General features: G+C 39.9%; 1 protein-coding gene across 1 annotated transcript in view; it reads right to left on the reverse strand.

Annotated features, from left to right (window-relative positions):
• cpne2 (copine II) overlaps nt 1-23,227 on the reverse strand; it is a 41,611-nt gene that overhangs the window by 12,384 nt on the left and 6,000 nt on the right. The window contains exons 3-14 of the mRNA XM_085779874.1: nt 19,572-19,751; nt 18,734-18,808; nt 18,377-18,448; nt 17,003-17,086; nt 16,710-16,799; nt 16,411-16,509; nt 14,517-14,603; nt 12,577-12,636; nt 4,501-4,634; nt 3,959-4,013; nt 3,447-3,498; nt 420-553 (exon numbers count right to left, since the gene is read on the reverse strand). Coding sequence (XP_085636000.1) covers nt 420-553; nt 3,447-3,498; nt 3,959-4,013; nt 4,501-4,634; nt 12,577-12,636; nt 14,517-14,603; nt 16,411-16,509; nt 16,710-16,799; nt 17,003-17,086; nt 18,377-18,448; nt 18,734-18,808; nt 19,572-19,751 — 1,122 coding nt within the window. The remainder of the gene's footprint in view (nt 1-419; nt 554-3,446; nt 3,499-3,958; nt 4,014-4,500; nt 4,635-12,576; nt 12,637-14,516; nt 14,604-16,410; nt 16,510-16,709; nt 16,800-17,002; nt 17,087-18,376; nt 18,449-18,733; nt 18,809-19,571; nt 19,752-23,227) is intronic.

Raw genomic sequence — 23,227 nt, forward strand, 5'->3', positions numbered from 1 at the left:
ACTTTCTCTTGTATGGTGCTCAGTTTTATTGTTAAACACACTGAATCTGTGCCCTAGCATGAAATGTGTTATATAAATAAATGCTGACTTGACGTGACCTTATTTATGTCTGTATGCACACGATGATGACGAGCTAACAGCAAAATATTCAGCAGAGATATTTGAACAGACACATGTCCATGAATTTCACTGAGTTAATTTCTTAACAAATACTTTGGGTTTGCACACAGAAAACTGTGGAGTTGGTGGAGTTGCTATGTGAACCCAGAACCTGAGGGGCCTCAGGCAAAGCAGCGGCTGCTTCGTGTCGGGTGGTAAACATCTACCTGTTTATATCTGACAAAGCGCTGCCTCCTCTTACTTGCTTTCTTTTAGTAGGTTAGAACGAAGAATGACAAAAGTTAATCGTTGTCACGTACCGCTGCTTTCTCCTGTTGTAGGGCCTGTGCAGCGAAACGTGCTACATGGCTGATGATTGGAGCAAAGTTCGTCGGACCGTAGAAACGAATATGCGGGAGACAGGCAGAGTAGGCTTCAGCGATGCCCTCCACACCTAGAAAAAGACAGAGAGAGTGAATTTAGATTAAATTTCAGGATAGAAAGAAGAAAAGTGGCCAGAGAGAGAGAGAGAGAGGAGAGATTGGTGAATGAAAAAAATGAAAAAAATGGCTTTATATCCCAGCTCCAAACATATTACAGATTCTCATTAGCAGTGCTCTGATGGACTCACATAAGCTTAAACAACTTAAATCTTGAATTTATGCCCAGACGAGGTTAATTTGCTGAACGCTGGCCTTCTGTCTCATCAACCTGCAAGTCGTAGAAGTAGAAAGTCAACACGGCAGCTTAAATGCAGCTGTTTACTTTTTATGTTCTCTTCATTCACAGATGAGTTTGATAAAACCGTAGGCATTGGGAAAAGTATTGATATTTTGATATACTATCACAATACAAAAACCTAAACCTGCTTTGTCTCACAATGAGGACACAATCACCTTTGTTATGTAAAACAGAAACCTCGGATTTACACTCATAAAATCTGACAGTAGTGTTTGGTGACGTCAGTGCTACAGAGATGAAAAAGCTCCATCTGAATTTAAGTCATACAATGTTGAAACTGTTGGTGACAAGACAAAGATTATCTGTAGGTTGTCCTGGTTAGCAGGATGGTTGAATATTGCACATCAGCTACATGAAAAGGTTTTATGAGTCAGTCGCAGCAGCGTTTTTGTTACTGCAGTCCTCCAAATCAGGTTTAACTGTCTGACCTGATTCTTTCCACTCGAGAGTGCACTGGAGGCTGTATTAGCCTCTCAAAGAAAAAATGAACTCTAATGCTCTCTTCTATAGTTCGCAGAGAAGCTGTTGCTAAGTATAAAATGTACACGTAATGTTTAATAATAACCTCCCGCTTCTGTCAGGCTGAAATATATAACAGAAAAACTTCACCCTGGGTCCCGCAGTTGTGCTCCCAGCAGTTGATACTCGAGTCATTTGCACTTGTCAATAAACACATTTCCCATCCACACATCTCAAACGCTAATGTAGCCTTAACAGATGTGACATTAAAGAAGTCGTCCTTGCACTGGGATCCATAAACGTGGGAGCAGGATACAGTGAGTTCAAATCTGAACTTTACTAGAAATTTAACCTTTCTTGCCTTTCTGTTAAGTAGTGTAATGACTGTGGTCACACTAGAAGGATGCAGTACTATAAGCTTTCTAATATCTACATCTAGGTAGTATGCTTACTGAGATAAGAAGGAAGGCCATGGATGAGTAAAAAAGTAGTTTGAACGTTTGAAAAGGTGAGTTTGTTTGGTTAATTATAACATAATCATACTGTTAGCTTAGGGTTAGTGTTTAGCCAGGTCTGTTGTGTCCCTGAAAACACTTCCAATGTTGTGAGTGCAATGAGCTCTCAGGGCCACCGTAGTTTGACTACATGCTTTGAAACATTCAACTCTTAACATCATAACCTTATCTATCTATCTATATCACGCATCTTCTTTTATTGTCTGTCCACACCAGAGTAGAAGACAAAAGTGTCTTGTGACTGACGTTCTCCTTGCCAATAAATAAAACGTGAATGCCCTTATCTGGATCTTTCACTGGTCTGTATTGTCAGGAGCGACTGTTTGAGCATCGAGCTGCCAACTCAGACAAACGTCTTCAGAAGAAAGAGTAGGTGAAGTGTGAATGTGTTATTTACTCAACTCAGCGAGATGCTCACAGAGGAGCTGCTGTCACATGATCTCGAGATGGTGTGTCTTTTTTTTCCACCAGTCTCTGTCCATTCTTGCTTGACAGTAGATTACTGTTTATTACCCTGGTGTCTTAGCTATGTTCGTTTCCCACAAAATCTTTTGAATGTTCGTATAGAAAATGGCTCTATGTGTTTCTGTCCTTTTAAACCAACTTCAATTCTGTTTTAGCTTTTCACAAAGAGCTGGGAACCTTTTTTCTTTCTGTTGCAGTACTTGTGAAATCACATTTTAACATGGGCCTATAATCCTTTAGTACTTTTGTAGACAAATAATTATTTCATCTTCAAAGGGCAAGAAACAGCTTAATAACTCAAATCTGTTCCTACGGCTTGCTCGCTACACAAAGATGTGAGTCAGAGTCACATGAAAACAACCTCTAAATGAAGATGAACAACAAGCTACTGTCATGAATGGAGCACAGATATGTTGTCATGTTAGTCAACTGGTTAGTAGGCAAGGTTGTTGTTGCAAAGTGCTCAAAAAATTACATAAAAAATAAAAACAATACTGAAACAATGAGCAGATACTGTAAATTCCAAACACTGATAAAGAAACAGTAAAAGTTACACCTAGGCCAGTGGTTAAGAAAAGGCCAAATGATAAGTCTTTATTTTTAAGACAACACTGCCAGAGATCTGCAGGCAAAGGCTTGATCACCTTCAGCGACCAGTAAAGATTTAGGAAGCACAAATGAGAGCATCGATATAGGCTGGAGTTTGACTGTGTAAGGCTTTAAACACAAGCAGTAAAATCTCTAAATCAATTCTACAACTCACAGGAAGACACTGAAGTGCTGCAAGGATATGAGGTGTGATGTCTCTTCTCTTCCTACGTGTTGAAAGCCTGGCAACAGCAGTTTTTAATTCACTGTGTAAATCTATGGTCGTTGTTGCGATGATTTGTTTATTTTATTTTGGTTATTTATCTGCGTTAAGTTGGACACCTGAGCATCAAAAGAAAGGATCTGATTCAAGTTATGCTCTTATTCTATAAAACGAAATATCGTTTTTACAGTTATATCAATACTGGTGTACAGTACACCTCATAAATGCAGTAATGCTCAGTGCAACAAAATTAAAGTACAAAATCGATGCGTGATATAAAAAATGTGAATATATTATCAATATTTCTTGCAGCAGGGTCATCGACAACGACATGTGTAACTGCTGCAGTGTCTCACCTGAACAGAAGGGGTTGGTGGGGTTAAAGTTGATGGCAAATTCGTGTGACACCTGAGGAGAAAAGAAGATAAAAAACAAAACAATAAATCTGATGTGCGTCGTTCGCTACACTGTAAAATATTGTTTGAGTAATACTGTCCATTTCTCCCACACCTTCTCCCTCCCACCCTCTCTCCATCTCGCAGCGTAGAGCTCTCTCTCTCTCTCTCCTTTGTCCTTTTCATCATTTCAGTGCCATGGCAACACAGATGGGTTGACAGTTGCGTAATCATGTGAATATGCATGTATAATGCTAACAGTCTATGTGTGTGTGTGTCTGTGTGTTTGTGAAATAATGCATGTATTATACACACTCGCTTTAACTGAAGTTTGCATGCGACACCATCCCCCTCTTTCTTTCTTTCTTTCTCTCTCTCTCTCACACACACATGCATGCACATCCACACAGGCACCGACACACAAACACACACAACAACAATAACGGCAACATCACATCAACAAACACACATACCTTCCAGTCTGGTGGGAGTTGGGCCCCAAATCCCAGAGCAGGAAACATTTTGTCGCTGAGGAGGAAACCATGACAACAGATTGGAACGTGAGTTAAACCGTTTCTTCTCTTTTTTTTCATCCAAATTCAACAAGCTGGATTCAGATGGCAGAGGAAATCCTGTTACCTTGTCACAAAGACTCGCATTCAAAGACATTTGCAGAGAAACAAACAAAGAGATGGTAGAAAAATACAGTAGTGTAGTACAGTAAATGGCTTCTCACTGAGAAGACATAGAAATAATTGTCTTTTTGTTGACAGCAATTGTATAAAAATATGTGTATCATGTAAAAATGGAGGCCTTTACTATGAAAATCTTATTTGTAACATATAATCTAAAATGCACAATTGATGAAATGTAATTCTTTTCCACTAGTGTCTATGTGACTGACAGATCAGTGTCTTTCTCGTGTCTCGTGTTGGTCCTTGAGTTGTTGTTGTGATCACTTGGAAAACAAACACTTGGCAAACAAACGACCAGGATGGCTGAATCAGACACTCACGTATCGTAGTCCTGTATGATTTGTCCCACGGCTAAAATGGCAGCGAGATACTCGTTGCTGCCCAGCGGGTTGATGTAATGGAGGGAGGACGGCTCTCGAGGGTTCCCATTGGAGGCCGTGAAGTCGATACCGACCTATGGAAACACAGAGAAAGTGAGGCCAAATTAGAAACCTGTCGGTTCCAGTTCACCTCTACTACATATTATCTAGATGTGGGACAGAAATTGCCATGTTCGCTGCCAATGTGACATATGCTGTCCCCATTAATCACTCAGCTGGAGCCACTGATGGTTTTGTAGGTTTGTTTTTCATTTTTAATGCAGTAACTCACAAAAAAAGACACAGAAGTCAGTAAAAAAAAGATCTGTCTGTTTAGCCTGCAACACAAAACTCACTCTGTCACTCCGAAACTTTCCATAAATTGACTGAATATGAACATCGACATTAAAAGTTTTCTTTGTTTGTTCCAGTCAGAGTTATTAGACGATAGGAGACAGGCGTCGGAGGTGAAAACAGAGAAACAGGAGTTGCTGTTAAGCGTCTGAACTGGGACGTCTTGTTATCTCTGAGCAAGAGAACAACACAACGGTCTAATTTTGAAAAGACCTGCTGTACTCCCAACTTCACACCGCTCTCTTCTTTGACAGCCGGTTTGTATGATTTCAGTTGACAGCGTGATTCATTTTTGCACCCCCACAATGATTTTCTTACAGCCCTAATAAAAAAGGCACTCAGCCATTTGTCCATTAAGCAACTTTTCTGATTCATCAGACAAATTAAAAGCATTTCAATCTCAAAACTTCAACTGAATATTTGTTTTTCATCTGAGGACAGATTTTTTTCTTTTAAACACCATAGTGCAGCTGAGTCTAAAAAAGGAAAGAGAGGCAATGAAACCACACAGAGACATATTTTTAACATGACCACAGGGTGACACTGCGAGAACATCCAGTATATACAAATATGAACACACACACACACACATACACATACACATACACACACACACACACACACACCAACTTTCAACACATGCTCCCCAACTACAAATGCACACACATGCAGAGACACACAGCCAAACATAATATGAGATTAAGAGTGACAAGATTTTCCTCAGGCGCTGAAAAGCGGTTTGTGGGCTGACAAGAACCCGACCCAGAAACTCCGCCTCCCATGCGATCGGCTCGGAGATAGTCTCACGCATCTCCCTCCGTCTCTCTTTGTTGGGAGCCACTAGGGGTGTTTTTTTTTTTAAAAACAACAATGTTCTGGTTCAATATGGACTACAACCGAGGAAAAAGATAAAATAGAGAGGCGGTAATGGAGAGGAAAGCTGGTAGGTGTGTGTGTGTGAGCAGCACAGAGACAATTGGACAAATGAGGAAAGAGAGAGAGAGAGAGAGAGAGAGGACGGAGGATAAAGAGCAGCAGGAGCAGCAGGATTGACGGACACAGAGATGCAGGGTGACAGAATTAGGGTGCTGCTGTGCATTTTGCTCCTGTGTGCATGTGTGTTACTCCTGGAATAACATATGTGTAAAAAAAAAAAAAAAAAAAAAACCAACAAGACACCAATTATGCAAATGACTCTAGGTTCCTGTAATCACAGGGAGTTTCTAGAGATGGTAGTATTTATTAACAACCATGTGCACTGTGGGACTTTTGGAAACCATGTGTAATAACATAATAATAATTAAATAATACAGACAAGTCAAACTCACACTGTAGAAATCCAAAATGTACCAATGGTTGTGCTTTGTTTGGCTTCAGTGCTGGTTTTGTTTGTATTTATATCTATAAATTGCATTGAAGTCTAACAACAGGAGGCCAGCAGGCTGAGGGAGACCACACCTCTTTGAACCCAAGTAGCAAAAGATTAATAAAACCATCACTGCACCACATGCTCACCTCTCTGGGAATACAAACAGGAAGGGGTCTATTACTAATACCAGTGTGGACCTTTCAAATTTCATTAAAACACTGCTTTTGCGGAAAATCAATAAAATGTTCTTATTTTTATGAACCCTTGGTTTTATAGTTGCTCCCTGTCAAATACTGACAACATGGCTTCCTTTACCTGGAGACGGATTTTACTGAGTGAAACCCAAGATGCATTTTCAGCCTGTGCATGACTGAGTTACTTTAATCACGCAGCCAACAGGCGCTCAGCTTCGATCAGCTCTCCCCAGGCCTGGCTTCAGAGAGCAGCACCCAATGGTATCCCTCATACAGAGGGGTATTGTAGAGCGTTACTAGCTGGAAGTTAATTTCTTTTTACACTGCTACCAAAGACAATGTTTAGCCAAGAGCTCATATCTCAGAAATTATATGAGTATTTTTTTCCCTACCTGGCTATGAAAGGAAAAATGTAAGTAAACCGTGGCTCTATAATTACCATCTATAAAAGTATGAACTGCTAATGCAACCACGTAAACAAATTTACACCAAACATGCAAGAAACCAATTCATATTTTCCATTATTTTCTGTGTATATATAGTGAAACTACCACAGCTCTTTCCTCCAGTGCCCTCCTCAGTGACAGACATTATTAGTTTGATGGCTGTAAATTTGATGACAGCGGAGACAACACCATTCTGTTTCCAACTTATTCCCCGCCTCGAGCCATTAGTAATTGCTCAGAGACAAGTTGCCCAAACACAACATGACAAACGCACATTTTCAACAAGCAAGAGTGCGCAGAGTGAAAATGAACGCGGGGGGAGGGGGGGGGGGCAACAGGGCAGCATCCTATTACCAGAATATTTTAGAGCGGGCGACGTGGGAGAATGAGTGTGACTGCGGAGAATTAGAGAGATTCCACTGCTGCTAAATTACTGTCAAATAATTGACATGCTGACATTCGCATCAGAGTTTTCTCGGCTGTGTCTTGTCAAGTATCAGCCAATTCTCGCGCCAGGACCTCTCAGACTCATTTGCAGTTAAACAGCCAGAGAGATGGATGGAGGGGAGGCTGGATGGATGAGTGTGTTAAAACTGCTGCTGCCGCTGTCCAGTGCCAAACTTCGACAGTAAGAGAGTCTGTTTGTGGTTTGAGATTTGCTCTTGTGTATATTTGTGTCTTTTACAAGATTTATAGTCAAAAGACAACAGTGGTTTAAACTAAAAAATAATAAAATCTCCAGTGTCAAACATGCACTGGTGGGTGGCTCACAGTAAACTACTGTAGCTGTGGGGTTGCAGCCCTTAAAAACAGACATCTAACATCTCACAGCTGTTGACTTTGGCCTCAGTTCATTGAATAAAACGATGAAGCTCTGAGATCTGACGGGAGAATGACATCTAAACAGTGTTGTGATCTTGAGCGTGAAGCAGCCTTTTGACTCTATCAGTCAGTCTTCACCTATGTAAATTCTTGACTGTGCTGTCATTCATGAAAAGTTTGTTTACTCCATGAACCGACAGGGTTTTGAGGACACCGTTGTGACTTGTAGCTCTTCCAAAGCACAAGGTGAGACTCATTCTGTCATGTTCTCCCCTGTTGTACTGATGGATTTGATAGTTTATACACCGAATCCTCCACTTTACTCAGCTAATATCTCAGTAAGTGATATGTACAGTACGTCAGCCTCTGTATGTTTCCTGTATACATGCTGCTCTCTCTCCTCGCCGAAAATCCCTCACCGCCAGTGCTCTACACGGCCCTGAATGATATCAAACATAAGATATGAATAACGGCATAATTCAGCTGAAATGAGTCCTTCACAAACAGCCCATGAGCAGTAGCGGGCTGTCTCTTTGTGTTGGAGTGTGTAACAGAGAAACGTTGCTCTCTTTCCTCCAGCTCCCACAGCCTCGAGACTTTCCCTTCCTGGAGATTAGGATTAGAGCCACACTAAGTCTGATTGAACACCACAGAACAGCTCTTTTTGCATGCTCGTGTGTCAGCGCGGGTGTGTTTTTGTACACGAATGCTTTGCACGTGTACACAAAATCTATGCATCTACTGTAAGTGGCAGTGTGTGTTTGTGAGAGGACGATGCCATCGATGATTGAGAGTCTGTGTCAGATTAACGTGCGCCAAAATCAGGAAAGTGTGCATAAGCAGGGAAGGAGATAGTGTTGGTGCGTGCACACGTTAACAGTACGATGTGTTCGAATACAGCCCCAAAAGTGTGCGAGATAAAAACGTCTGTATGAAGAAGATACTACCTCTGGATTTGTGTGTGCATGTGTTTCGTCATGGGTTTGGGAGTTTACGTGTAAATCAGTCACACGGTGGCGTGTAAGTGCGAAAGCGGACGAGAAGAGTGTGAAGAGGATAATAAATGTTTGTGCTCACATGTGTGTATGTAAATGAGTTTGTAAGCAGGAGAGGAAGTATCTGTGCTAAGACAGTATTAGGTATCTGTGTGTGTCTATGTGTGTGTGTGTGTGTGTGTGTGTGTGTGTGTGTGTGTGTGTGTGTGCATCAGTGAAAGAGCTGCAGGTCTGTGACAAAAGGCAAAAGATTAGGAGGGAGCAGTGAGGATTTAAGAGTTCCCATTCCGCCTTAAATTTGCTCATCTCATCCTCACTAGAACACGCAAACGTTCGCACTGCAGTGAAATTCGGTTCATTACAAATACGCCAAGCCTGAAGTGATGAAATGATTAAAATATTTATGTCAATCTCTCTCTGGAAATTCTACACATTTCAGTTTTTTTGTGTGGTTTTTTTTTGGCACACTTTGGTGGATGTTTGAGTTTCTGCCAACCTCACTACATGCACTTGCTCAGCAGTGAATTATTTTCCACCACAGTTGGAGAGTTGTTGTCCAACACCGTCCAACCTTTTACTGAGGCACTTGACTGCTGGCTGAGGACGGAGGGGGAGAGCGTTTCACATTCACCTCAGTCATCCAGGAGAGAACGGGCTGGATGGATGCAGAGAGTCCTATAGGGGCTGAAAACTCCTGAAAGCTCCTCACTGCAAAACCTCCCTGTTCTGGTTTTAACTGGTCGTAAAAAGGCAGACCACGGCAAAACCATGAGGAATTACATTGCTGCTATTAACAACAGTTTTATCACTCGGTACTACCAGCAACGTCAGAGATTCAGAAATTAAGTTGGACCAACATCACAGCATGTAGAGGGGAAGGCTACACACTATTAGAGCTATTATTATTATTAAGTATTTAATTAATTGTTTATAAAGTATTCTTCCTGCATTGATACTAATTAGTATGTCAATTATAAACACTTATGACTCTCCATCAATAAACTCTCTTTATTTAACCTTTATTTAACCAGGCAAGCAAATTAAGAACAAAATTCTTATTTTCAAGTGCAGCCTGAGGGGGAAGGGAGAGGGGAGTGCTAAAAATATATAACGTGTATAATGATTGTATTATCATACTTAAAGCAGAAGTAAGCGATCCGGTCGTTTTGGCTAATGCTGCGTTCCAGGTAGGCTTTTGAAACCGTAAATTACAGCTTCAAGTCACAACTTACGACTTTGTAGCGTTCCAGGCAACCCACTCGTGTTTTTCCGACCTGTTTTACCTGTGAAAGTCACTATAACGGCCACTCCTAACTTCCGACCCGTGAACTCGTACCAGATCGAACTGGTACGACTTCACAGGTCGGAAAAACATGAGTTACGAGTTTCCTTGAACGCACCATAACAGTCCTCGTCCCTACGTCACCACATTCACGGCGTCCCTTGGCTGCACACACAGCCCTGCATGCCGTTCTCTCTCCTCATTGGATAAAAACTGTAGGATACGATAAATGTTTTCTCCTCCGCTCAGAGCAGAGCAGAGTGACTGAGAGACCCGTGTTTCAGTCCAAACACTCTATGTAAGTGATTGCTGTCGGAAGATATAACTATTTAAGACTTATATTAACACAAATATATCACTTACTTCTGCTTTAATGAATAACGGATTCAACATTCATAAATTTAAGTATTACATCTATTATAAACGAGTTATTTGGCTGTAAATGATTAACAAACTATTTATGCAGCACTTATATGTACATACATTGAGTCCGACATGTACTAATGGTTAGTGAGTATGTTAATAGATGTTTTATAAAGTACCCTACAAGTACCTATATAAATCATGAATTGCGATATTTATAAAATGTTGTAATACATATAATATATGGAATTAAACATGAATAACACTAATTAGTATACATATAGAAGGGATGCTTTATAAATGATGAATTAGGTGCCTAATACTAATTATGAATGTTACCCTAAGTCTAAGATAGAGGAAGGAATAATACCATTCTCTCTATGCATTGATCCCTATTAGCAGCTGATCATCAAATCCAATTTTCCACATGTAATTGGCATTTGTATATTCATTACATTTAGACAAAGTGACTGTACTCTAAACAGTGTAACAGATTCTGAATGGTCAGAGCAAAGACATTACACTCCTCTCACGTACACACCTGCTGCTGTGAGCGAACGGGGGGCGATAATTAATCAAAGTCCCAAAACGTGAGCACAGCAGGAGCAGGAGGCAAAATAACTCACTGAACCGCAGCGGTGAAGATATCACATGGCGTCCAAGTGTGCATAGTAATCACATGTGTACACACACACACACACACACACAGTGAACTTATATTGGCAGAGCAACCGGTGATGCTTGTTACTGGTTGTACTGCAGTAATCCAAAAAGTTACAAGAGAGCCTGAGCATGTTGACAGCTCACAGTGCTTAAAGCTGCCTGCAACAGTTTCCCAGATGTTGTCACGTACAGACCCAAAATGAACTCTGTGAGCTGACGACCTGGTCACTACTACTGCAGCTGCAAATGATCTAAATAGCCTTTGTCTATGAAATATTCTTTCCCAGATTTTTGATCCTTATTCGTCATGGAGCAAATGTTGTCTTCAACATCACAAAGCGTCACTATGGGAACAATATCTATCCTTTTTTACATTAAAGCCTCATTTCCAACAATAAGACATGGTGAAAAAGGCTGTTTGCCTGCGTGTGCTGCCCAAACATTGACCTGATCTTAACACACACTCTAGAGACTTTCTTAGAAAAGGTTTTGTTTGTTTGTTTTTGTCTTTTCTACTTTCTGAGCAATGTTTTTCTTTGTGATTCAACTAGTGAAAGGGTGAATTTATTTCGGACTGTGACAAGGAGTGAAAGACTCCATCTCTCAGCAGAAATGACACTGATAAAGCGTTCGGCGGAAATTGACGAGGAATTGTTCTTGTTCATTTGAAGCTGGGCGTTTAGTATAATGTGCTGAATAAATGGAAAACTAAACACTACGCAGCAAATTTCCTTCGGGACAATAAAGTATATTTAATCTAATCTAACAAACTGTGGGACAGTTCAACAAGCAGAAACCAGATGAAAAAAAAAACAAATGCAGTGATCGCTGACAAATATTCAAATACAAGGTGGTGCTCTGCAAAAAAAATGCAAACAAAATCAGTTACGTCACCTATATCCTGCTATATGTGGATCCTCCCTAGGTGGCACAGAGTGTACGCAATAACCAATAATAATTCATCTGTGTGTGAGTGTTACAGTAAAAGTCTGAATGGCTCTGAATTGATTATTAGGGCAGTTGTATTTGTTGGACACAAACCACCATGATAATAATGAAACTACTCAATGACTGTGTGTGTATGTGTGTGTCTACTATTTACTGCACTGAATTACACATGAAGATACGACACACACCACCAGGGACACACAAGCTTCTCCTAACGAGAGACCAAATTAGACTATGGCGCTTCCTCTTTCCCTTCTTATGGTGAGTCGCGATCTCTATCTTTCTCCTTTTTCCTGTTCTCTTTCTGCACTCCTCTTTTCACAAATCCGGTAAAGTACCTGCAATCCAGTGTTTCACAATACCCCATTTACTCTTCTCTCTACTCCACTCATTCTCTCTGAGTAACATCTTCTTTGTCTCTTTGCACTTTTCCCTCTTTATATGCAAATGATCATCCAGCTGTTTCCCCCAGGAGATGAACATAGGAGATGTGAATGTTTTCCATCCATTTTCAAGAGCAAAGCATGCGGAAACGTGTATCTCATTATCGCATCATTTCAGAAGCAAGATAAGAAACAGGGATGCTAATAATAATACTCACAGTAAACATGAGCTGGCATCCTCCCAGGATGTAATCCAGAAAGGTATAGTCCCTTGTAATCTGGAGACACCGGAGAGTCAGAGGAAAAAGTCAGAAAACAAGGAAAATAATTAATACAGCCACAAAGAAGAAGAAAGATAAATAGCTAGTAATAAACAAAATAATGGACTGTTTTTCTTTTCTTTCTTTTACTTTAGGTACATTTTATCCTTTGAAAGCCTTTGTTTTTTTGACAGCATATGTGGTAAACAACACAAGTCTTTTCATAAAATGTGTTTCAAAATGAAAAGACAGCTACTACTCTGATATGAGGCACCACCAATTGAGCACCAATTAATTATCCTGTTTGAACACAATTTCCACTCCAATTACAATGAATATTTAGCATGGATTTTACTGTCATTAGTCTAATCCCTGACGGCAGCCAACAAATATAATTACTGTATTAGAGAAGGGGGGGGGGGGGGTTCTTTTGTGCATGGGCTCTATGTGTATGTGCATGTGTGTGTACATGCGATGTGTCTGTGTGCACGTCGGTACAACGGCTCGCTCATGATTTAGCATGATGGAGAAAAAAAAAAGAAAGCAGGAAAAGAATCAATTATGAAAGCTTGTCATCACACGCACACAGCTTTAATGTCATTCCAATAGGCGTCTATAAAGACCGAGTGTTCCAGCTTAATGTGTCGTCTGAGGGGCTCGAAGCTGCCACGCTAATTAGTTATTCAGAGGGAGTTATGAACGCCCAGTTAGAAGTGTGTCAGCTGATCAAAACCACAACGGTTAATCAAATGTTTCCCTGAGCCAAGAGTAAGATGGGTCATTACTCATTATGTGGTGACATGACATCAGGGGAAACTGAGTGGCTTGTTCTTCCACCGCAGGATTTTAATAGATTGGTTTTTGAATTGAATTCAAATTTACCTGGAACAAGTGAATGCTTTCCAGGCTTGAAAAAGCAATACTTTTGATATTAATACAAATTAAATCAAAATGTCACATACCATCCTGAAATTCATTGAGAAATACTAGACTTTTCTTTTCTTTTTTTAACACTGTGCACTGCATGGTTAATGCCTGGGCCACAGTGTTTACCTCACCTCATGACAGCAATCTTGCCTATTGATAACAGACATCAAAGAGACACATTATTATTCTGGCTGAATAATATGCAAAAAGCTTAATATTGTGATTATATGTGCAGATCTTGCAATATGCGTCTCCAGTTTCAGGTGGAGTGATCACTTTTACTTGAATTTTCACTTTAAAAATATAAAAATGTATGATATGATCTTTGTTTGGTGTACATCTTGAAACTGTGATTTGTTGGCCAGGGTGTCTCTGTAGCAACACAACACTTATGGCGCTAACAATGTTGTGAAACATTTTACCTTCATCAAAAGAAGAGGCAGCCCCTGTGATTTGGATATTGCATTTGGTGATATTAGGAGTTTGATTACATTGCAATTCATTGTGCAGTCCTAATTAGAATATAATGCAGAATTTTATAGAATTTGATTATGAATTCAACTTACCGGTATATTTAATTTAGGAAGGAGCATGAGGAGCATTATTATTTTCCACTGAGCTTAATGTCCTAAGTTCTCTCAAGGCAGATGTAAATACTCAATGAGAGGAGATGTAAGAATTGATTTGATTTGAGATGCGAGAAACACGATTAACCCAATGTGTCTAATGTGGCGAGCTAATTTTAGTAACAGTGAGAAAATAACCATCCGTCTTATTATCTACACAATCTGCACCACCAGAGTAACACTGGTGCTCATTATGTAGGTGCAACAACTGAAGAGTAAACATGGAGTATATTGAAGCTCCATCCATCCATCCATCCATCCATCCATCCATCCATCCATCCATCCATCCATCCATCCATCCATCCATCCATCCATCCATCCATCCATCCATCCATCCATCCTCACCTTACATGACTTGACGATGATGAACCCAGAGTTTTTATAATTCTTCTTCTTCTTTTGTTTTTTGGGGTTGATACAGTCAAACTCCACCTGAAGAGAAAGAAAGACGTAGGAGAGAAAAGAAAGTTGGAAAGAGTAAAAAAAAAAAAAGAAAGAAGGGGAATTAGCAAATAAAAAGTTCAAAGGAGGAGAGGAAATGAGGGGGAAAGAAGAGATCACAGCTGAGCTGGAAAGAGAAGCTGGGAAGAAATGAAGAGACGACGACTGAGAGACATGACATGGATCTGTATGTTTTCAACAACTTCAACTTGACAGTCACATGTGATGATGTATGAACAGAGGTATTCTACAACAATTACTGTTTATTAACAATAATGAATTCATTTTATGTGATGAAGATGGAAGAAAACTGAAGATTAGAGCTGTGAGACTCATAACCACTTTCGATGTGTTTGATCAAAAGAGACGTTTGAGACACACACACACACACACTCAAAAACTGCACAGACTTGCATGCTTTAAGTCAGTTGGTGAGTCATATGACAGGTAGCTCTAAATGCCTTGTCGTGTTACTAGGGCTCAGCTAAAGGCTGTTTTACATCTCAAAAGCACCTCTCATTTTCTCATGCTTCTTTTCACACACACTCCGTCTCTCGCTCTCCAGCCCCCATCTCTCCATCCTGTGCCTGTGCCTTTTTTTTTTTTTGCTTGTTATTTTGTGTTACCCCTAACATCATTACCACACATGAAGAGACTCTGTGGGAGAACGAGTCATGAGGCTGCTTCGCCACACATGCACACGCAGTTTCACAAATGAACGCACACACAGACACACAGATGCACATGCGAGTACACGCAGAGCTGCTAATGAATAAACTGCAATCTGATCCCTGCATCTTTAAATCTTTTGCAGACCACAAATATAGAAGTGAAAAGAATAAATATCAATGTTATTTAGTCATAGGGAGCTCAGACTTCAGCCTCAATCAGTCCTCAGAGGACATAATGTGTAAAAAATGCAGTGACGCAAATCTGTTTATTATTATTCCAGTTTCATTGTTGAATGCATTTAAACTGCAAATTAGCCAGTACGGGGCAGAGCGTGTGGCCAATTCAGCATAGCTAAAACAGATAAGATAACGCAGCGACTCACTGGCTGGTGAAGGAGCATGAGTCCCAGTTTTTTTGTGCAAGATCAGATTCACACAGTTTAGATTTTCCCACAGGATTCAGCTGCTTAGGTGAAGCAGAACAAACTGGATAACGTGTGGATTTAAATGATGTTTAACCACATTAGTCGCCCGATGAGGCTCTGATGTTCCAGAAAAAAAAGGACAACTTTGATGTTCATTAATCTTCATAGATACTTATCATAATACTGTAGACCACTGTTGAGGATGATTTCATTGTTTGACCTGATGATGTTGCCTAAATCAGAAGGGCTTATGTTGGTTTAGCCCTGTCACAGATTTAGGACTCTACAGCAGCCTCAGCTGTTTGGCTGCATGAGCTCAGTTTTGCAATAGCTTAATGCTAATGTTAACATGCTATCATACTGATACCTCCCTCAAGCTAAGATGCATGTTGTAATGCATGTAAGCATATTCATACTATGTCAGTGTTCGATTTTGAGCAAAATGTAAGCTTGCTATCTTGATTACATTGAAAATTACTTTGATTTACCAATGTTAAGCGTGTTTATGTGTGTGTGTTTTATAGTAGATCTGGGGCAGATGGGACTTTGTTTATTAGCTTCAATTAGAGCTGTGTGTGCTGAGTGTGACACAATACTCAAACCGAAAACTAAAAAGTCAAATGTTTAACAGGCTAAAAAACAAACTGTAAATGTTCAGGTCTGAAGTGTTGTCACTTAACAATAATATCAAATATGTTTTACCTCCACTGAGTTCTGGGCTTCACTCATCTTGGAAACCGTAGTCTGAAATTCTCCGATGAAGTCGTGGCCTCCGTCATTATCATAGTCATAACACAGGACCTGTCATAGAGCAGAGCACATCACACCAAACCATGGTTATCTTCTGTAGTACCCCTCTTTGAGACTCAAGCAGCTATTACTCTGTTTTTTTTGGATGAAAATTACTGAGCTAACTACTTCCTTTCAATTGGCAGTGTCTAACGTCTGTCATGTAAAACTTTCCAAATCACACAGGAGAAATAAAGGCTCTAATCACCAACCTTGATGTTTCTATCCACATCTCCGTTGCACAGAGAGATGAGAGGCACAGTAAATGATTTCCACGATGGGTCTAGAGTGTTCTTTATAACCTGAAGTCGCAGCAGACACAGAAAAGGGGCAAGTTATCATTAAATTAATCAGCAGAAGATAGCCTACTGTATATGATAGCAGATGTTGCCACTGTAGAATTACCTTACGCATTGGTAATTACCTTGCACACACAAACACACAAACACAAACACTGTGTGTCAGCTGAAGGTAAACTTAATCACCACCACCCATGATGACTCACCTCGGTCCTGTGCACCAGCATCCATTTACCGTCTTCTCCCTGTTTGTGAAACTCCAGGTATGGGTCCGACTTCCCAAAGAAGTCCTGCACAGAGAACAGTTTGTTTTATCATCATTTCTCTCACCATCGGCCAAACTGCAACTTTTATGTCACCAGGCACCACCATGTCTGTGGCACTAATAGCCTATTGCATCACAGTGGCCGAATACAGCAAATCATCATATTGCACTGATTTTCCATTGATTAATGTTGTCATGAAGCTTAGCGAAAGTTCAGACAGGAAGACTACAGTATCTCTTTAAGCACGCCTCAAAGCCCTTTCCCTGTTTTCCCGCTATCCTCTCGATCCACCCTTATTCTCATAATTCAACCAATCACAGTCTGCCATCCTCTTTCTCTTCCACCAATCAGTCATTAGCGTCAAATCTAAAAGTTCTCTCTCTCTCCTGTCATCCAGCCGTCATTTCAGCAAACTCTCAGCCCACACACACCACTGCACCACCTCCATCAAGATACAGACTGTCTTAATCTGGATCTTCAACCGAGAAGTTCCTCATTCAGTAGGTTGTGCTCATGTGCACACACACACACACACACACACACACACACACACACACACACACACACATTACATCACACACCTCCAATTTTATCAACATTTCTATCAAGGCAGAATTCAAAGTAATTCAGTCACACCAAATTAATTTGTTTGTTATATGTCATTGTCTGTTACCAAATTATTATCATAGGTCTTTATTTTTGTTTTGTTTTCTTTCTATTGTTGTAGATTTAGGTTAATGTGGTTTATATGACACCAAAACCAACATGAACTGTTCTTCTTTAGCTGCAAATACAAATAAAGCGTACACAGGGTGAAGATTTTTCTTGCCTCCACGTGTGCCAATCTTAACCAGTGTGAATATTCAAACGTACCCCGAGCTCCTGCAATGACTGTGATTTGTGTGTTTAACCAGAGGGAGCACAGCATTCACACCTGTAGCGTTAGTCGAAATCACAATTCAAGCTGTGCCGTTTCTGATCCACCGTCACTTAATTCCCCTCACAATAAACCAGCAGCTACTTCATACAGTAGCTCCAAGACTGAAAATAAACTTTCAAACATAAGAACAGGGTCCTCCGTTGTTTTCATTTCCAGCTATCAGTGTACTGTACCTGACAGCCCGTTAGTTGGTGGACAAAGGTGAAGTGTGAAAACATTTACTGTGTGGGCTTATTTTGTGCATCCTACAGTATAGTATGTAATGCTTGAATGTAGTCCGAGTATGTGTGCGTGTTTGCATCCTGTGTGTGTGTGTGTGTGTGTGTGCGTGTGTGTGTGAGTGTGTGAGTGTGTGTGTGGGTCTAACTGCCTACCTTCTTATCCAGTTTACGCCCACTCAGGGTCAAAGTGATGATTCTGTTGTCAGACAGCTCCTGTGCTGTTATCTAAAATAACATTTACAGCACAATATTAGCTGCAACAAAATGCTGGTGACTATTAACATTACATCACATCTTACATCAACATCAGCAGGGACAACAACAACAGCAGCAGCAGCAGCAACAACAATAACAACAAAAACAGTAATAGCATCAGCCTCAATAACAACAACTATCATCAACCATTACAGCCATGCTGTTATTATCAACAACAGAAACACTTGGTGCACAATGTATAGGTTAGGTTAGGGTTAGGTAGGGCACCTGTAAAAAAACAGTGCTGCATCTTACCGTGATGGATCCTTTGCCAGCTGGTTTCCCATTGGCTAAAATCAACGGTCTGTGTAGTTTCTTATTGGACACAATCTGGTGGATAATTAAAGACAGAAAACACAATCATGAACAAAATATAGGTATAAAAAATGACAACATATGTAAGGGATAACGTAGTATATACTCTAACAACTGCACACTCTACATTATCCGTCTTATTTCATAGTGAAATACTGTATATAATTTGTGACAAAATTTTGGATAAAATGCAATCGAAATGATCTATAAATTGCCTCTGAAAAACTGCCTGCAGTGGTTAAACATGCATAAATCTGCGCACATAGCAACAGCTGATCAGCAGCGAGTCGATGAAAACTTTTATTGATAGTGAAATGAGTCGGGGGGATGGGACTTCTTTGGTGTTGTTAAAACTGATGTCTGTGTTTTTTTATGCTGTGGCCCTGGATGTGACAAAACTGTGAACAAAATGTTTATAATTAGAAGTTGTCGTAGGCTCAGTTATTACCATACACCGCTTTACAAGAGCAACCCACTACTGTTCCCTGAATTGGAGGACAGGAAATTCTCTGGAGAAATTGTTAGCAATTAGGCATGAATGAAGGGTTTCAATCTCTCCTCTGTTAAACAATAACAGACCTTATAATGCAGTGATTGACCAATCAGAACACAGCATTTTAAAGAGCCGTGAAATGCTATTATAAGAATATAGCCTGAATCAAATTATCTGAATCAAGTCAATTTAAGAGTTGGTTGGTTTCCTCCCTAACTCATGTACGCCATCATCTCATTTAATACAGAAGCAACTGTGGATTGAAAAGGAGGAATTGTTTCATACCACTCCGAGTGTACAGATGAACTCTCCCAGGAAGTCGTGTTCGTAGAGCTGCGTGGCACACTTGTCTTCATCGAACATGGCAAAGCGAAGCTTCTGGATCTCCTCAAAGTGGTAGTCCACCTGAAACTTCACTCCAAACACTGGATTTAAGTTGTTCACCGCTGTTTCAGTGCGGCTCAACTAAACAAGAAGAAAAAAAAGAGAAAGATGTTTGAAAATGATTGATTTAAACAATGCAATACAATACAATAAAAAAAAAAAAGATATACATATTAATAATTAATGTCTGTCAATTGCATGATAATAATGTAACAAGTTATTCATATGGAGGTTTTTATTTTAAACATAGGCTAAATGTGTCAACAAAAAAATATAAAAGAAATTGTCTAATGAACCAAATCTTTCCCCTTTTCCCCTTTCGCCCCTGCAGTATCTCTTTGGACCGCATGTTGAAGACCACTGCAGTACAGTAGATGTTGATACAATTTATAGAATATGTGGAAAAAAAATATCAACAAACCAAGCTTATTCATCCTCTGGGCACCATGAATATCTGTTATCTTTACCCTGTTCCCAGTGCGTCCAGTTTTGAGGTATTTCAAGTGGTTGAGTGGTTCTCACATGCCCCCCCACCACCCACCCTCATAAAAAACAGGCTGGACACTGCACAGACAGATTACAGCTAGTGGGTGTCTGTAAGAGCACTGTGAGAGCCATGTTATTTGCTCTGGGTCTTCTATGACTAACACTGACTGGCTCTGCTACTCTCTACTCTGACTCACCCAGGACACACTGCTCAGTGTGTTTATCCACCATTAGACAAGGTCAGCGTATGTCTGGCCTGTCACCACTTCTCAATTGGTCGCCATGTAATGTCAACACCCTGGGACTGAATTGCTTGTGCAAGAGGTCTGAGCTAATCACTCGGACTTTGAGTTGGCTACTTGAAGCAGTGACCCATCGGGACCCATCTAACTGTATTTCTCAGGCATTTTCTTATTTATTTTCGTTAATTCTACAGTGCACTATTGCACGATGAAAATACATGATTAAGTCTTCATTTGAGCATCAGTAACAGTATAAATTTAATAAATCTCAATAAAAACCTATCCTACCTAACCTTTTACATGCCGTTGTGAATGCTTTCCTTACAAACTTTAAAAATTTCTCTGATCTCTGTGGATGCTGTTACCGTTCAAGAACTGATAAAGAGATGGTGCAGACCTACTTCAGAGGGGAAACGGTTTTAACTTTAGCCTGCCAACGGTACTCACAGCACTTATCCATCTGTCTGACTCATGGGGAAGAGAATAGCTGCACTTTGTGGCTTAAAAAGTGATATTATTGGGGCTCAGTGAAAGCTTGGCAAGCTGAAGTGCATGTCTCACATTTGTGTCACAGTGGATTTTCACCTGGTTCACTGGGCTAAATAATGGAAATAAATCAGACCCTCATGGCGCTTATTATCCTCTATTTTTTATCTATAAGTGTTTATAATCAGATATCAGATCATCTGTGATATTAACGGTGCAATAACAACAATGGGAGCGGCCAGATGCAGTAAAACCTCCAGTAAGTGAAGACTAAACATAATATAAGCATTTACATCATCTCTGCTGGTCTCTGTTCAGCCATTTTCATTTACGAGTGCACACATTTGGCAGTTGTACAGTGTTGGCTGGTTTTCACTGAAAAGTAATTTGTCGACTCATGAAGCCTGTTTTCACAAAGCTACAGCAGCATCCGCTCAAGCACCACAAGGCTAAATAACTTCTTCCTTGTAAGACTATGGAACCAACATGTCAACTCTGGCATTCTTATCATATTCATTAACTATTTATCATATTTATTAACTATTTTTCAACCCCTGTATTGCAGTTTTTAGTCATCTAACTCACTCACTCACTGACTGATAGACACCCCATTAGTAGTTAGTCTTGCAAAACAAATAATTAGAAAAACCTGTTTCTATTGGGGCAATTCAGTGATACAGGTTACTCAAAGATTAAAAGTCCCATTTGTAAAATACAAGTTATGATATTCATATTAAATTATATTATATTTAATAATCAAATCTATATATGAAGAGTTCATTTGCAAAAGCAGATAAATGCCATTTTGAAAAAGATGAGCTGATGCTTTTGAATTATTCTTTGCATGGTGTTGTTTTCAATAAAGCTTTATTTTTTTGAGCTACAGTACATCTGTTTTGTTATGTCTCATATCCTTGGTCAAAGCCACTCAACTTCGGTTTGACTGATATCACCTGGTGTAAATAATAATTATGTTTTGAATTTTTTTTTTTTTTAACCGAGTAATCTGCTTTTGCAAATGAACTCTTCATATCTGTCATAATCAATACAAGATAATGGAAAGACAAAGCTGCTTTCAGCATAGTCTCACTCAAACTTACATCAATTCTGATAAAATCTAAAATGAAGTAGTAATTTTTATGATTTATATCTGTGGATAAAATATTTATTATTCAAGAGATTTTTATGCACATTCAGTCTTACCTTTTGTAAACAAATAATGTACATAGAATTGGTTGACACAGATTATATCAAGAAGACAAATGATTTATCTAATTTACTGAATGGGACTGCAGTAAAGTAACTACACCCTCTGCATAAAAGTTGAGATAAAACCTACAAATTCTAATGTTTTATGACATTTGGACATATTCTCATGGCTTTTTAGTTGTGTTGTTATTGTTCTTGTGACCTAATATGTGGCGTATGTGGGGGGTTGTGATTTGTATTGCTGTAAAGGCTAGAATTCAATAAATATATTATTGAAAAAATTGTGTCAGTAATAAACTTCTAATGACACAAATCCAACATGGGCTTCAAATGTTTGAGGAAACATTTCTCACAGATGCGCTTCATGCTCCAACAACAAGATTTCTGAACAGCTCATCTTGCCAACCTCTGTTTGTTACAGTGCTGAGATGAGCAGAACGACTCTGAGAGGGAAAAAAATCGGAGGATTTAGAAAATAACCCAACTAGTCTGCTAACTGGCTGCCAAGTCATCAGCTCAGCTTAGATCTGTATTTATGTCGGCCTATCGTGTTGTTTGAAGCCTCCAACACCAGTTTTTAGTTGCTATCACGTCTTCCCTTCATTTCATTGTTTCCTTCATCTAATCTTCACTTCTTTTTTCTATGTGCCGCTCTTTCAGTCTAACCTCTGTGTTTCTTTTATTCTTCTACATTTGCCCTTACCGTCTCTCTTGCTAATGTGCTCCTCACCCTCTCTATACCTCCACCCTTTTTTTCTCATCTCCCTTTCTCACACCTATTCCCTCTCACAGTCATACTCTCTCTTTCTCTCTCTCTCTCTCTTTCCCCCGATGGACCCAGCTGCTTCTCACACCTCTATCTCACAAGACAGACGAAGATAGTCAGGAAGTGAGCCCGAAAGAGGGAGAAAGACAGAGGGATAGGAAGACTGGTGGCAGAGATGAGAAAGACAATCAGAGGAAGACGGAGAGAGAAAGTTAACAGGAGGGGATTTGAGAAAGCGAGAGAGAGAGAGAGAGTGAGAGAGAAAGAGAGAAAAAGAGAGAGAGCTGCGAGTGTGAGAGAAACAGCGAGCTGTGGATAATATCCAAGAAAAGGTTTGAGCCTCATTTCGCCTCCTGCATCATTCCCTC

The sequence above is a fragment of the Trachurus japonicus genome, chromosome 6 (genome assembly GCF_045865225.1).
Source record: "Trachurus japonicus isolate A0001 chromosome 6, Traja_1.0".
Lineage (NCBI taxonomy): Eukaryota > Metazoa > Chordata > Actinopteri > Carangiformes > Carangidae > Trachurus > Trachurus japonicus.